Raw genomic sequence first — 15,319 nt, 5'->3', positions numbered from 1 at the left:
CAGGCAGAGGCCCAAGAGAGCCAGAGGAAAGAAGTACCTGAACCACCTCCCCCCCCTCCCGCCCCAGGCCAGGTCTCCCTTCCCGGGAGGCTGCAGGGAGGAGGGGTTTGGAGCTAGGACAGAAAAGCTGCCTTCAGGGCTTTTCCTAGAGGATGGCTTTGAAGTTTGTTTTCAGTAAGCTGTATGTGTGTGTGTGTGTGTGTGTGTGTGTGTGTGTGTGTTTTCAAGCAGGGTCTCTATGACTTGGTGGGCCCTAGTCTCTTTTGCCTTCATAGGCTCCTTCTTCCATGAAAAATATTTTAAAATACCTTTTACAATCGCATTGGTATAAAAATAAATATAATCCAGGTTGGATTACGATCATTGTTTTCTTCTGATTTGACAATAAATTCTAACACTTTCATGGGCCCCTAAGAGTCCCATGGGTCCTAAGCCCTGAGCCCTCTGTGCCCAATGGATAAGCCCAGAGGTGGAGGTAAGGGTGAGGAAAGGGGCAGAGATGGTAGTTGGGCGTGCCTCACCTCTTTCCTTGGTCATTCCGGCCCCCAGTGCTGGAGGATAGTATCCGCTTCTCCTTGGGGCCCTGAGAGGAGAGGAAAGAGGGATTTATACATTTATGTTAAGACCAACCCCCACCCCCCCACCAGCAGACTTGGCCAGTTTGTCCCTTGGTCACTGGGACAAAACCTGCCACCCAGTCCTTAGAGTTGGCAGGCCATCATTTAGTCTGAGCCCCCAGCTGGAGAAGTACCCCAAGATTAGCAGTTAGACATCATGGAATTTGGAGTCAGGCAGATCCGGATTAAGTTCTAACTTGACCACTTAAAAGGGCTGTCTGACTCTAGATAAATGACCGCGCCTTTCTGAGACTGTTTCTTCATATGGCGAGTGGCGGATTATAATGCCTACTTCAAGGGTATTGTGGAGATTTATGAATAAAAATAATGCTTACTTTTATTTTTCATTTTTATTATTTTTTTTAATGCTTACTTTTTAAAAAAGATCTGATTTATTTCCTTATTCTTTATTTATAAATGTTCATTTTTGAGAGAGAGCAAGTTGGGGAGGGGCAGAGAGAGAGAGAGGAGGAGGCAGAGAATCCCAAGCAGGCTCCACGCTGTCAGCGCAGAGTGCGACATAGGATTTGAACTCACAAACTGTGAGATCATCACCTGAGCCGAAATCAAGAGTTAGACACTTAACTGACTGAGCCACCCAGGCGCCCCTTAAGACTTTAGTTTTAGGGGCGCCTGGGTGGCGCAGTCGGTTAAGCGTCTGACTTCAGCTCAGGTCACGATCTCACGGTCCGTGAGTTCGAGCCCCGCGTCAGGCTCTGGGCTGATGGCTCAGAGCCTGGAGCCTGCTTCCGATTCTGTGTCTCCCTCTCTCTCTGCCCCTCCCCCGTTCATGCTCTCTCTCTGTCCCAAAAATAAATAAACGTTGAAAAAAAAAATTTTTAAAAAGACTTTACTTTTAAGTAATCTCTACACCCAACATGGGGCTCGAACTCACAACCCCAAGATCAAGAGGTACATGCTCTACTGATTGAGCCAGCAGGAGCCCTTTCATTGTGGTTTTTCAGTAGAGTGCTTCTTGTGCACGAGGCCCTGTATGAAGGGCCTTCTATGTGATCTCTAATTTAGTCCCTACAACCACTCTGTGACAGCTACTGACGTTATCTCCATTATATGAATGAAGAAACTGAGGCCCAGAGAGGCTCTGTTGTCTTAGTGGTTAGGAGCATGGACTCTGGATCCAGATTTCTTGGATTCAATTCCTAGATAGGCCATATAGTGGCTGTGTGACCTTGGGCAAGTCTCTTAACGTCTCTGTACCTCATCTGTAAGACAAGGATAATAATAGCAACCTCAACCCCATGTATGTTTAGAACAGCACCTAGCATATGGAGGACACTGTATAAATGTTATTTTAATGATTATAATTATAATATCGTTGTATCTTAGAGCATCTAGGTCATTTCGACTTCTGGCTAATAAAGCCATAACCAGGGCTCCAACCCAGCCTGGTGACTCCAATGCCTGGGCTCCTACTCACACCCCATGGGACAGGATGAAGGAAGGTACTTGGCATTCAGTAAGAAAGGATAAGCTGTCACCTTTAGAACTGTATTGCCCAAAACCACATTGCCAGTCTGTGCCCAGACCCGGTCTCAAATCCCAACTCAGTGCTCTCTTCACATCATGAGACCCTGTCCTCATTATCCACGGAGCTGTTCTGAACCCAGAGTGCCCTGAAATGGGGAGGAAGGGCAGGTGTGCCTCATCAGGACACAGTATTTCACTAAAACCACCATAGGGGTCACCTGCGGCTCCCCACCGTTCTGGCCCTGGGGAACGGTCCTTTGCCTGGGGAGATGGTGCTGGATTTTACTTTATGGTCCAACCTCGAGCCGTAAATCCCAGGCCGGGTTTCAATCCAGGCCTCGGATTCTTAGCTCCCACTGTGTCTCCAGTCGGCCTGTGCCAAATGCTATCAGGATGCTATTGGTCTGCTGGGGAGGAAGTAAGCTAGGGTAACCATACCACTCCAAGGGGAGAAGGAAAGCCAGAGAGAAAATTGGGGGCCTTCTCGAATCTGGGGCCACACGTTCCATCCTTGGCCCGTGAATTTACACAGAGAGTTTGCCTTCCCCCTTGGGGTAAGGTAGATAAAGTATTTCTTTGGTCAGTAAATTTGAGGGCTTATTTACAAAGTAGCTTTAAATCTTCAAGTTCAAAGCCAGTTATCTCAATAATTGGCTGTTTCTGTTTCCTATTCTCAAACCTGGGAGAGTCTCTTAGAGCAGTCACCCAGCCTAGGGAAGGTAAGAAAGTTTGCTGTCATGTGACAATTCAGACAGATGGGTAGGGGCTGCTTGGAGCACTGCATTGAAAAAGATTCTTCAGCCCCACGTACCCCCAGTGAGAATGCAGGCTGTAATCCATTAGCAATGTCTGGCACAGGCACTGGAAGGGGTAGCTAGGTCTCTGTGTTATGTATTTGTTACTGCTGACTACTTCAAGCCCGCGTGTCAGATATGGGAGGGCCTAATTCTCAGGAGCGGAGAATCTACCAGAGTGTCAAGGCCAAGGTCCCCGGAAACAATCAGAGAACAATAAAGGCCGTCTGTCAGGAGGTGTTGAATCATACAGAACGGCAGCAACGGCAGGAAGGACAGTCAAACACTCGGGAGAGGGAGAGGTGATGTGGCAGGACAGCTGCCAAGTGAAAGTGGCCTTGGGAAGAAAAGAAAATGGTTCAAGAGCAGAAGGCATGTTCCAGGTGGTAAGGGTGGGATAGGTGGGTGGGGGGGACAGGGCAACTGGGATGACCCAAGGGCAGGGGCAGAAGGAAGACGGCAGGTGTCAGGGTGTGTGTGTGCCATTGGTACACATTGATCCATTCCATCAGCACACACGGAGCACTGAGTGTGTGGCCAGTAGTGTGGGGTGCTGAGGACTGAGTAATGATCACCACGTGGTTCCTGCCCTCGAGAGCTCAGTCATGGGGGAGATGAAGAAATAAATGCATAAATAATAAGTTTCTAAAGACAGAGTCAAGGGTAATGATGGTAATAATGAGGGAACCAAGAGGCACAGAATGGGAGACCCAAGAAAACCTTCCCCGTTCTCAATGAATGAATGAGGTGACCTTGAAGCTGAGATCCAGAGTTAAGAGTGGGGTTTGGTCAGGGGGAAAGGGGAGGGGGCCAGGCAGAGGGAACAGCATGTGCAAAGACCCAGAGGAGAGAAAAAATACAGCGAGGGGCTGGGGGAGGCCTGCGGGGCCGTGAGGCCTGAAAGCGAAGGCATACATTCAGTCAGGGGGGACATGCCCAGAGGGGTGAACGCACCATGTAGTAGTCGTAGAGGAAGCTCAAGGCCGCCACACTGTCGTCGTCGCCATTGACCCTCATCATGGCCTTCGTGGCAGCCGTCAAGGGGTTTTCCAGGTAGGTCTTCCAGGCCTCGTCCTCACTAGTGTAGGGGAACTTCTGGAAGTTGACTGGGTCATTCTTTAGCAGTCGTACGGACCTGAAACTAGAAGGTGAGTAAGGAATGTTAAATTGAGGCTGTCCCAGAAGAAGGTCCATGGATGGTCAGCCTCAGGCCAATGCCCAGGGATTTCAGAGTCTTAAAAACCTGGAACCGATTCTTCTGCCACCACTGGGCAGCTTGGGGGACTAGAACGTACCTGCCCTCGGGCGCTAGATGCTTTCAGTCAATATCAAATGTTGCCATATGAAAGCCGTAGACCTCGGGCCTCAGTTCCCTCATCTGCAGCACAAAGACCATAATCCCAACCTTGCAAAGCTTCAGACAGGATTCAGTAAAATGTTGCCATGGTAGATCCTTATTCAAGGGGGATTTAGCATTAGAAGGATAGGAAACAACGACAAGCTGTGAAGAACAAAATTTCCAGATGGCCCAGCACAAGTTCTTCCAAAGAAGTTCCTCTCCAGACTGTGAAGGCCACGGAAGGCTGGCAATTGTTGCAAGTTAGGGAGCGTGGCGAGGAACAGAGAGAGCCAGGGTGAGGAAGCCTGTGGGCAGAACCTGGTCTTGGGAAGTGGCCTTTCAGACCAACACGGATTGCAGAGGGCACGAGCAGCCGCTCAGAGCCAGGAACCAGAGGCGAAAGCTGGAGGACACGCGGAGGAGACGGAACGCAGAAGGGCTGAGAACTCAGACACGTACAAGGCATGTGGCCCAAGAGACGAGCCACAGGGGCTCAAAGGAAAGAGATCATGAGAGGCTTTTTGGAGGAAGCAGGACATTTTAGCAGGGGGAATATTCAGCACTGGGGAATAGATCACACAGAAGAGCCAAGGGAGGCCATAGGGATAGGGACATGACACAGAATAATGATGTAGATTATTAAAATTATTATCTAATCTTTATTGAGCATTGACCATATTTCAGATGCTGTGCTAAGCACTCTCCATGGATTCTCTTACTTAATTCTCATAAGAACCCCGCAAGGCAGGCACTATTAGTGTCCCTATTTTAGAGATGAGGAAACTGAAGCTCAGAGAAGCTAAGGGAATTGCTCAAACTCCTGTTAGTGAGGGGCCCTGAGGGCAATCAAGCTCAAGCAGGATGATGCTGTAATACAGGATGCTGTTCTCAAACTTTAGCTGCATCCGAATGACCCGGAAGGCTTATTTTTAAAACACAGAATTCTGGGCTCCACCCCTGGCGTTTCTGATTCAGTAAGTCTGGGGTAGCTGGGGGTTTGCATTTCTAACAAGTTCCCTGGTGATTCTGATGCCGGTAGTCTAGGGACCACCTTTTGAGAATCACGGTTGTAAAACGTGCTCATAACGGTGAGCAAAGGCATAGAGGTGGGAAAGTTCCGGTCTGTTCATTTTAGAGCAATGAGTGTGTGGAGAGTGGCAGGTGAGAGATGGGAGCAGCTAGGCTGGGACACTGCGGGAGGCTAGTGGGTGGGCAAGGACCTCACAATCATGCTGCAGGAAGTGCCCTCTAGCCACCCTGCAGCTCAAGCCTGCATTCCCAGACACAGAGTGGGAACAGCAGCCAGACCACACCCAGGCAGGCAGTGGGCGGCAGCTCTCGGGGCGGAGGGGGAGGGGGCTTCATCCAGGGCACAGTGTCTCCCATCACACTGGGCCCCAGGGTGCGGGACATAGGGCTCTGAGAGGGAGGGGGAGAGAGCTGTCACACAGGAAAGAGAAATGACAGAAACCTTCCTGCGCTAGGGGTGCGGAAAGGGAGGCACACCCCGAGTTTCTGTTACAATAAATCAAGGGCATTAAGACGGAGAAGTGAGAAGTAGGCCCCTCCTAGCTGCCTCCTGGGCCGGGGGTTAGAAGAATTTACAGAGCAATCCCAGGTCGCTGGCCCGGGCCCCTCCCAGCCCCAGGCTAAAGGAAACTCCCACACTAAAAGGACGGGGGAGAAGCAGGGAAAGGCCTGGTGGGTGCCCTCCCTCCACATCAGTTGGGACCCCCAGTGCTTTGCACTGTCCCTCATTTGTAAGAGGAGTCTCATAAAAGCACCCACCACATAGGAGTATGAGGATTGAGTGCATTGCCACACAAAGAATGATTAGAACTGAGACTGGCACATAACAAGTGCTTAATACATGAGAGCCATTCTTGTGCTCCGGACCCAGCTTTGGAGCCAGACATCGAGCGTTGCAAAGTGATACAAGACACGGTCACCCTGCAAGCCAGTGGCAGAGCTGGGCCTACAGCCCGTTCGCTGACTCTGGCGGAATGGCCATTACCAGCTGCGATGAGCTACCAGTTATCTTACCGTATTTAAAAATCCAAGTTTAGGGGCGCCTGGGTGGCGCAGTCGGTTAAGCGTCCGACTTCAGCCAGGTCACGATCTCGCGGTCCGGGAGTTCGAGCCCCGCGTCAGGCTCTGGGCTGATGGCTCAGAGCCTGGAGCCTGTTTCTGATTCTGTGTCTCCCTCTCTCTCTCTGCCTGCCCCTCCCCCGTTCATGCTCTGTCTCTCTCTGTCCCAAAAACAAATAAACGTTGAAAAAAAAAAATTAAAAATCCAAGTTTAGAAGACAGTGATAAAGTCCCATCAGGAAGAAAAGGTCAGTGTTTGTCGTTATTCCGGAAGGCCTTTCTGGCCTACGAGGGTCTCCAGTCCACCCTGCTGGGACCCCACCCTCTGAGTCCTTGCTACACAGTGGCTGTCACACCTTAAGCATTTACCACCGGCAGACACCGTGCTGGTTTTCTGCACTGTCTCGTCGACTCTATGCAATAGCCCTGAGAGACAGGTACTGGGGAAATGGAGACTCAAACAGGTAATATTACCTGCTCAAGGTCCCTCAGCTGGTGGGTGGTAGAAGCTCAACCTGAACTCAGACCTTCTGGACACTAAGATGTTCTGTACCCCATGCTTGTCTCCTTTCGGGATACCTTTCTTATTCTGGAAATTCCCCTCCTCTGCAATACATTGAACAAATGGTCCACTGACATACAGAAAAGGGTTTTCCACCCACACAAGGAAGGAGGAACTGAGCAAGAAAGCAAGATGACTGCAAGTTTCTGGCCAGGAGCTGGGAGCCCTAGTGTCTTCGTCCCCATGCCTGCTCATGCTACCAATCAATTTCATGTTCCCAGACTAAGCACTTGGCTTCCAGAAAGTCTTGACTATGGATAAGATTGGCATTGAATTATGTGCCAAATCCTGAAATCCAAGAACTTCTATCCTTCACTTAACACTGGAATTGAGGATCAAGGGCCCAGTGGGTGAGAGATGTGAAGAGTTCCAAGTAGTGAGCCTTACTTAAGGGTGACAGAGCCAGAATAAGGAGGGGAGACAAGGTGACTCTCACCCTGTGCAGTCACCTTCTCAAGGGCTTCCACCAACTCTCTGTTGGCCCAAGGCAGAGCTCCTCGGCTACAAGAAGGAGGAAGGAGAATGGGGGAGGACAGGATGGCCAGAGGACTTGGCCTTGGGCAGCCTTCTTGATGTCAGATCTCTACCAGGGCATAGAAGAACCCTGAGCAGCACCATGGAAAGAAATAGCACCAGAGTCATAACCTGACAGACCCAAGTCAACTGTGTGTCCTTGGGTAAGGCATTAGCCTCTCTGAGCCTACTTCCTCATCTGTTAGATGGGTCTCCTGAATGTCTTCTGTGCACCCAGTCAGGGACTCTCTAGGCCTTGGTGAATCAGCCAAGAACAAGACAGATAAGGCTCTGCTCCCATGGAACTTACAGTTTAATTGGGGAGGACAGACCACAAACAAGGAGTAAATGAGTTAATTTTAGTCAGTGATAAGGGCTGTGAAGAAAATTAAAACAGTCATGTGAGGGAGTCACCAGGGATGGCTACTTTCGAGTGGGGCTAATCTCATGGGCTGTTAGGAGAATTAAATGCATTAACGTAAGAAGTGTGCTTAGCCTAGAGCCTGCCAGAGAATAATCACTCAGTAAATAATAGCCATCATCATCACCATCATCATGGCCCCCCAAATGAGAGTAAAAGGGAGACTCTGCCTAAGGTTCTTAAATTAACATCCTCCCTAAGCCTCCTGTGAACAAGGTTCTGTGTCAAAAACAAAAGAGACAGTGTAATAACCCCTCGCCTTGACTTTCACGTTCATTATCTCATGGGGCCTCCCAACATACATGGTGTGTTATTATCTTTACTTTACAGACCAGGAAATAGACAACACAGATGTTAGGTGACCTGTTCCAGGGGACTGGTCAAGTGAGTTATAAAGCCAGCCCTCCTGGGATCTAACTCCACAACCAGTCACTTTTCCACCGACAATTAGTTTCCAAGAAGGGACACAGAAGAGAGGAAAAACCCAATAAATATGGGTGGCATCCATCCAACCCTCCATCCCTGATCTTAACAAATATTTGTCAAATAACTACTATGTGCCAGGCCTTGTCCTAGGCAAACAAGACAACGAGGTCATCCCTGCCATCATGCAGGTTGCATTTCAGTGGCAGGAAGACAGACAAAACCACAAAAACAAACACCTAACATTAGACGAAGACAGCGATGAAGGAAAGGAAGCAGGAGCCTGACCTGCCTAAAGTCTGGGGAGTAACCGGATGTTGTTAAGAGGAGTACTGGAGGGAAGAGGGAGCAGTGAGATAGGTGGGGAGGATTTTGGATCTTCCAGAGCAGAGGAGAAGAGACACAAGATCACAGGCATAAGCCTGGGACCACTCCCAGAGCTTGTCCACCTACTGTGTGCCAGGTTTTTTGCATAAGTTGCCTTGTTTCAAGGAAGGCCAGGCCACTGAGGAGGAAACTCAAGTCAGAGATTTGATAATCCCTCTCATTTGCATAGCGTGTTATATTTTTCAACATGCTTCTCATACATTTGTCATCACCTCTGATCCTGCAACGCCCCTGTAAAGTAGGGAGGGAACGTATGACTATCCCCCGTGTGATAGCAGGAAAAGTTGAGCCACAGAGAGGGCCACTGGCGTGCCTAAGGCCACCCAGCTAGTATCTCACGGCATAAAGCTTGGAACAGAGGTCTCTGGTTTCTAACATCAAGAACCTTCACAAGGCTGCCTCCTCAGAGCCTCCCTGGTCCAGCCTTCTCCTCCACTTGGGAGAGGGTTGGATAGAAGATCAAGAGAGAGGAGTTCGGGCGTCTACCTGATAAGCTTCACTTCCTGAAGCCCCTGTCCCGAGCCTGTGGGGATGTGCAAACTGCCCAAGCAGGGGTTCTCATGTGGGTGGGGCCTTGCCCCAGCAGCTCACTGTGGGCCCACAGCATGGGAGGGGTGTGGCACCAGCTGTTCCACCCCCAGCCATACTCTTAGCCTCCTGACTCTACCCTGGATCTTTCTGGGCACCGGGCTGGAGGAAGCCCAGGGTGATGAAGCGGGTTTCCTCCCAAGTCCTTTTGGGCTCCGAGTGCCCACTGCCTTCGGGCTGAGAACCACTTGAAACTCCCAATGATACTAAGTAAATGTGTCTGAGCCATTACTTGAGGACTTTGGGGTTCAATTCAGGGTGCAAAGGGACTTTCAAACTCTAGTCTCTTAGACAAAGTGTGACTTTGCCAAAGGACACTCAGCACAGAGCAGGGTTGAGAGTTGAGTCTTTTAGCTTCCCAGCTAGTACTAAGTTGAATCATTGCCCCACCTCAAAGGCATTTCAATAATTCAGAGATGTAAAAGGAAGGACTCTTACTCCATTTTGCAGAAGGGAGAAGAAAACTCACCACCACGGGGGTAGCCTCAAGCCCCTGCCTGGCACAGGATAGATCCAGTGAGCTGGGTCCCACTTCCCTCCAGCCCAAGGAGGAAGAGTTCCAGGGGCCACCTGAGCTGGGTGTGGACACCCAGATACACCCAGTAACTTGCAAACCCTGTCGTGAGCCACCCAGCCTCCTCAGCAGTGATCAATCACACTCACTAATTACCCACAGGGAGGCCTTGCTGCAACCGCTCACCGAGGAATCATTTATCAGTCAGTCCCATGCACAGTGTTCCCCTGGGCATGACGGGAGCAGTCTGGGGTTCTCGTGCTTGCCAGCGGCCCATCTGGTTTCTGGACGCCCAGGTTGTGAATGTGCCTTGTCACATGCTGGGGGCTCTTTGGGGGCCTCGATGGAAAAAAGAGGGAGCCTAGCGCATGGCTCTATCGTGACGCCACTTTGAACGAGGTAGTGTGAGCTCATGACTACGGGGTGGGCCCCAGAGTTTGGCAAACCTGGTTCCAGTTTCAGCTCTGCTAGTTACTAGCTGTGTGACTTAATGCAACTTGACCTCTCTGTGCCTCAATTTGCTTACCTGTAAAAAGAGGGAAGGACGAGAGTACTAACCTCACAGAATTATTATGATAGCTACTGTTCACTCGAGGGCTTAACAAGCACCAGGTGCCGGCCCAACAATTTCTAGTCATTGTTTTATTTCATCTTTGCAGCTTTATGAGGTATTACTGTTGGAAAATGCAATGAGATAATGCAGGTAATCAGCAGAGTGCCGGCACATAATAATGTGAACTATTATCATTATTATTACTCACTTTGTAGGGCAGCCCCCATCAAATTGCACGACAACTCACAGCCTCACCTTCTCCCACCTGTAAATGGGACACCTCCTCCTAGCAGCAACAGGAGACTTAAAGCTTGGAGATTCCCAGATAAGAGGGGCAGGCATTGCCAGCTTCATCATCTGGCTTCAGGTGGGCAAGCTGAGGGCGGTCAGGCTCCAGCCAGAGCTTCTGGTTGCACGCAAATTAATTATGTGCCATTTTCTAATTATAACAGAAACTCGCTTTCTCCTCTTTGAAAAATTCTGCCCTCTATGGGAATTTTTCTTTCGTGCTATGTTCTTCTCATTTCCTGTCCAATTTTCTTGTCCCTCCCCCACTTTTTTTTTTTTTAATTTTAGGGAGTAAGTGAATGAGTGTGTGAGCAGGGAAAAGGGGCAGAGAGAGAGAGAGAGAGAGAGGGAGAGAGAATCTTAAGCAGGCTCCAGGCTCAGTGCAGAGCCCAACACAGGGCTCGATCCCCCTACCCCGGGATCATGACCTAAGCCAAAATCAAGTCAGACGCCCAACCAACTGAGCCACCCAGGCACCCCTTGTTCCCTCTTTCAATTGAGATGTGAAAGAAATTGAAATCCACCTCTAAACCCAGGGTGCCACATCCCTTCATTCATTCACGCACTGATTCATCCAATAAACATTCACTGAGAGTTACCCTATAATAAGCCCTGTGCTGGGTACTAGGACACAAAGGTAAACACCACGCTGTCCCTGCCCTCAAAAGTTTCCAATTCTTGCTGCCCGGGTGCTCCACCCACCAGTGAAATAACACCAAATATTGGTGAGATAATTTCCCTTCAGGACATCCACTAGGTCAGTTCTGACTTTTTTAGAAGATGAAAGGAAGCCAGGATTATTTGCTCCATGTTGCAAATGCTGAGTTCCCAAGAGGGGAAGGGCAACACGAGAAGGAAAAGGAACTGTTATTTAAAAGCATCAGGCCCTGTGCCTTTTCATTCTCGTACTTGACCTGTGTGTGTGTGTGGGGGGGGGGGGGGGGGGGCGTATTATCACTAATTTACACATACAGCACTGACACCTAGAAAGGTTAAGGAGCTCAACCAAAAGTCACCTGGTCCCTACGTGGCAGAGCTGGGCTCAAACACAAGCGTGACCCCCATAGCAACGAGCTCTCAGCTTGCTGACCCAGCAACTACGTGGCAGGTCAGAAGAAGATCTGGGAACCTCTTGTCTCCCAATCCTCTGCCAGGTCTTCTAGGCCAATGGTTCTTAAACTTGAACATGCATCAGAATCGCCTGGAGGGCCTGTTAAAACACATATTGCTGAACCCCACCCCCAGAATTTCTGATTCAGTAGGTCTAGGGTGAGGCTGAGAATTTGCATTTCTAACAAGTTCCCAGGTGGTGAAGATGATGATGCTGGTCCAGGAACCACACTTGGAGAACATCAGTTTTAGGTGAACCAATAATTCTCTCTCTGCAAAATAATGGCTCTCTCTCCTCACCTTCCCCATTTCAAAAGTAACATAGGTATGTAAAACCACAATATACAAAATGTACAACACAGAGAAAATTGGAAGCAGAGACTAGAATTCACCTGCATTCCTCCACTCAGAGATAACCACTATTAACAGGTTGGCGTATCTCCTCGTCTTTTTTCAATATCTGTGCAGATAGGAAGCAGGGTGACACATTGGTGTGGAACATCCTTCCAGGCCCTCGGTTGAGACCCGGTGAAGGTTCCAGCTTTTCCTTGAGATCTTGAGCAAGCCTGGGGCAAGCCTCAGACCCGTCCTTGAGCAACACTGCACTTACGCTCCCATCCTCACTGGATTGTTGGGAGAGTTAAAGGAGATCATGTATTTACCAAGCACCGGGCACCGTGTCTGCTGTGGAGTCGGCCCTCGGGTCAATGCTTGGCTGTTGCTTTTGTTTTCACCAAAGGGAAAGCTTCCAGTATGCTATTTCTGTTTCGGCCCTGTGGCCCTTCCTCCTGTCCGCCCTTCCTCCGGCTTCGCTTCCTCTGGGTGGACCCCCGACGCCCCCTTTGGCTCCAGGCGCCTGACCCCGGGCCCTCGCTGTGCCTGGGCAGCCAGTGCAGTAGCAGGAGCCTCAGGAGCGTCCCGCACCCGGAGCCGCCGCCGTTAGGGTTGTCTCAGCCTCAGTCCGCCTGTTTTACAGGCCGAGCTTAATGAGGGCTCTTAACTTTTCATTCACCAGCAGCGTAACTCCGACTTTTAATAACACACCTTGTGCACGACAAAAATTTGCTCCTGGCAATCATGGTTTCGACCACAAAACCGCAGTGGGGAGGCGTTCCTGGTTAACTCTTTCAGCGCTCCAGGCAGTCTGGAGCCTGGCGCTCCTGGAGATCAGATGGAGCGGCGACAGAGGCCTGCGGTCACCCACTGGGACGTCCCCTGTCCCCCTCCCACGGGCAGTCCCGTCTCTCCAAGGCTTTCGGGAGGGAGAAAATTCTAGGCGGCAGGTGGGCTCTCAGTCCGAAGACCGTGCAAGGCTGGAGGAGGGAATCCTGGTGCACCTCGCTCACTTCACTCTCTCGCCTCCACTCGATTAGACCTACTATGTGCTGATCACTTAGTCTCCTAACGCTTCATTTCCTCCTGGGCGGGGCGAGCGAGGGCAGGTGCGCCAGGCACACACTAGGCCCCGGGGCAGCACTCTACTTGTAGCTCCAAAGGGGCCCGAAGGACCCACAGCAACCGGGATAAGACCCCAGGCTGTAAGCGGACCGCCCCCCCAGAAAGCCACGGCGGGCTGCACGCAGGCGCCCACTGCGTCCCGCGAGAGGAGCGCGCCAGGCCGCGACTTCCTGCGCCTCGCGCAGCCCCAGGATCCCTTGCGGCGGCTATAGCCCGGGGGCAGCAGATGGCGCCCACTGGCGGCACCCGAGGCGGCCTGCGTTTGCCCCGAGGCTGGCGGACGCACCCGGCAGGCGCTGGGCCCGACCACATGAAAGGCCGGAGTGCTCCACCCGCAAGCTGCCTCGAGCGGGGTTCTAACTACGCGCCGCCATGCACCCCAGGACCCGGCCTTCGAAGTGCCGCCTTCCACCGGAGGCCTGCCCCGGGCCGGGTGGCCCGCACGCCGGAGCGCATTGTTTCCCCGGCCAGGTGGGTGTGCACAGCCCATGTTGGACCGAGGAGGACACAGACGGTCGGAAAGGAGAAACAAATTTCACCAGGATCCTGCGGTTGCCAAGTGGCAGCATTTAGTCCTACACGAATCCGGCTTTTCCCACCACACCAAGGCCTGGCAAGAGTTCATCACACTGTCGGAGCTCAAGATGGACGCTAGAACCAGCCCTCCTAACTCGGCACTTTTGGGGGGGGGCGGGGGGAATTCGGCAGCCAAGCCTGTGATCACAGCAGCACCAGCAGCAACTACTCAAAAGTTGCAAGCCAAGCACTTGATACCCTCCCCCCCCCCTTATCCGTAAGTGTAGCCCAGCCCCAGGGCACTGAGGCTCTGTCCTTGTAATCTCAGACGGTGGCTTCCGAGTCTGTCTGCAATTACTCTGCGGGCACAGGTTCCCCTCCCCCTCCCCCAATCGGATCAGAGAAGTGTCCACTGTCAGCTGATCAGACTTCAAACCCAAATCATTAAGAAGGAGAAAATCAGGAAACCTTTCTGTTCAAGTATTCAGGACACTTACCAACCCCTCCCCCCACCCCCCCCAAAGGGGCACTAATGAGCAGATTCTGTCTGCAGCCTCTGCAGTGTTAACCAGCAGATCTACAAGACATAAGATTTTTGTTTTCGGAGTGTGGAAAAATAAAAAGCAAGAGGCTCATAAATACTCATCGGTTATTTCTCTGTGAAGTAACAAGGGTATTGTTAGTTTGCTCCTTATCAGGCTTTAAACCAATCACTTTTCCAAAGTAGTTGGGTCCCCCAACAACTCCACTATGGCACCCACAATTTACAAGTGAGGAAACAGAGACTCAGGTAGGTGAAGTGACTTGTGCAAGGTCACACAGCTCATTAGCGACAGCTGGTATTTGAACCCAGGTGTTGCCTCCAGTGCCCCTGCTTTTATTCCAGTTGTCAACACATCGTCAACCCCAGGGAGTTTGTTAAGTGAAATCTGATGCCCAGTCAGTGTACTATGGACATAGTTGGCTAATCCAGGAGAACTCAAGAGCTAGCGGGTAACATGGAACACTGTCTGCAATTAGGACCCACCAATTGCCCCCCGCAGGTCTCATGTTCTTAAAACAATTTATTGAGGAGTAGCTAGAAAAAAAGATGGTTCCGCCCTTGTCTCTGCCCACTCACCTCTGAGCAAAGCAAGGAGAGTCTGTGTTTTAGAAGCCTGGCATCTGCCAATTCCCTGAACCCAAACTAAAGCAGCCCAGAATCCCAGCTCCAAGCCACCTTCTCTGAGGTCTAGACCCTAAGCAGGGGGTCCATGGTGAACATCAACATCAGCCAGTGGGGAGTCTAAATCTCACTCATATGGGCAGGAAGGCACTGCATCCTGCCAGGCAATGGAGATGACCTCACTGAAAACCACATCTCAGCTTCTTCAGACTTAGAACTGCCTCTGAATAAAATCAACTACATTTTGTTAAAGCATCTTCAGACCCGAGCTCTGTGCTTAGCATTTTACAGTTTTTATCACACACAACTCTGTCAGGAACCCTACAAAACATTCTTGTGCCCATTTTCTGGATGAAGTAAATGAGGCTCAGGTGAGTTGAATGACTTGTCCAAGATCACATACCCCATAAGGAGCAGAGTCTGGATTTGAACCTAGGTCAGGCTGACTACAGAGGCTGTATGTTTAAACACCACTCTGTAACCTTCCCACTTGGG

General features: G+C 50.8%; 1 protein-coding gene across 3 annotated transcripts in view; it reads right to left on the bottom strand.

The window, feature by feature from the left end:
* GRHL3 (grainyhead like transcription factor 3) overlaps window positions 1–15,319 on the bottom strand; it is a 45,870-nt gene that overhangs the window by 19,006 nt on the left and 11,545 nt on the right. For all 3 annotated transcript variants that reach the window (XM_045482180.1, XM_045482177.1, XM_045482178.1), the window contains 2 exons: window positions 3,854–4,040; window positions 522–583 (listed from right to left, as the gene is read on the bottom strand). In XM_045482180.1, coding sequence (XP_045338136.1) covers window positions 522–583; window positions 3,854–3,919 — 128 coding nt within the window. In that variant the 5' untranslated portion in view covers window positions 3,920–4,040. The remainder of the gene's footprint in view (window positions 1–521; window positions 584–3,853; window positions 4,041–15,319) is intronic.

This window comes from Leopardus geoffroyi, chromosome C1, assembly GCF_018350155.1.
Source record: "Leopardus geoffroyi isolate Oge1 chromosome C1, O.geoffroyi_Oge1_pat1.0, whole genome shotgun sequence".
NCBI lineage: Eukaryota > Metazoa > Chordata > Mammalia > Carnivora > Felidae > Leopardus > Leopardus geoffroyi.
The sequence above is the reverse complement of the archived record's forward strand: the minus strand, read 5'-3'. Positions and strand labels throughout refer to the sequence as shown.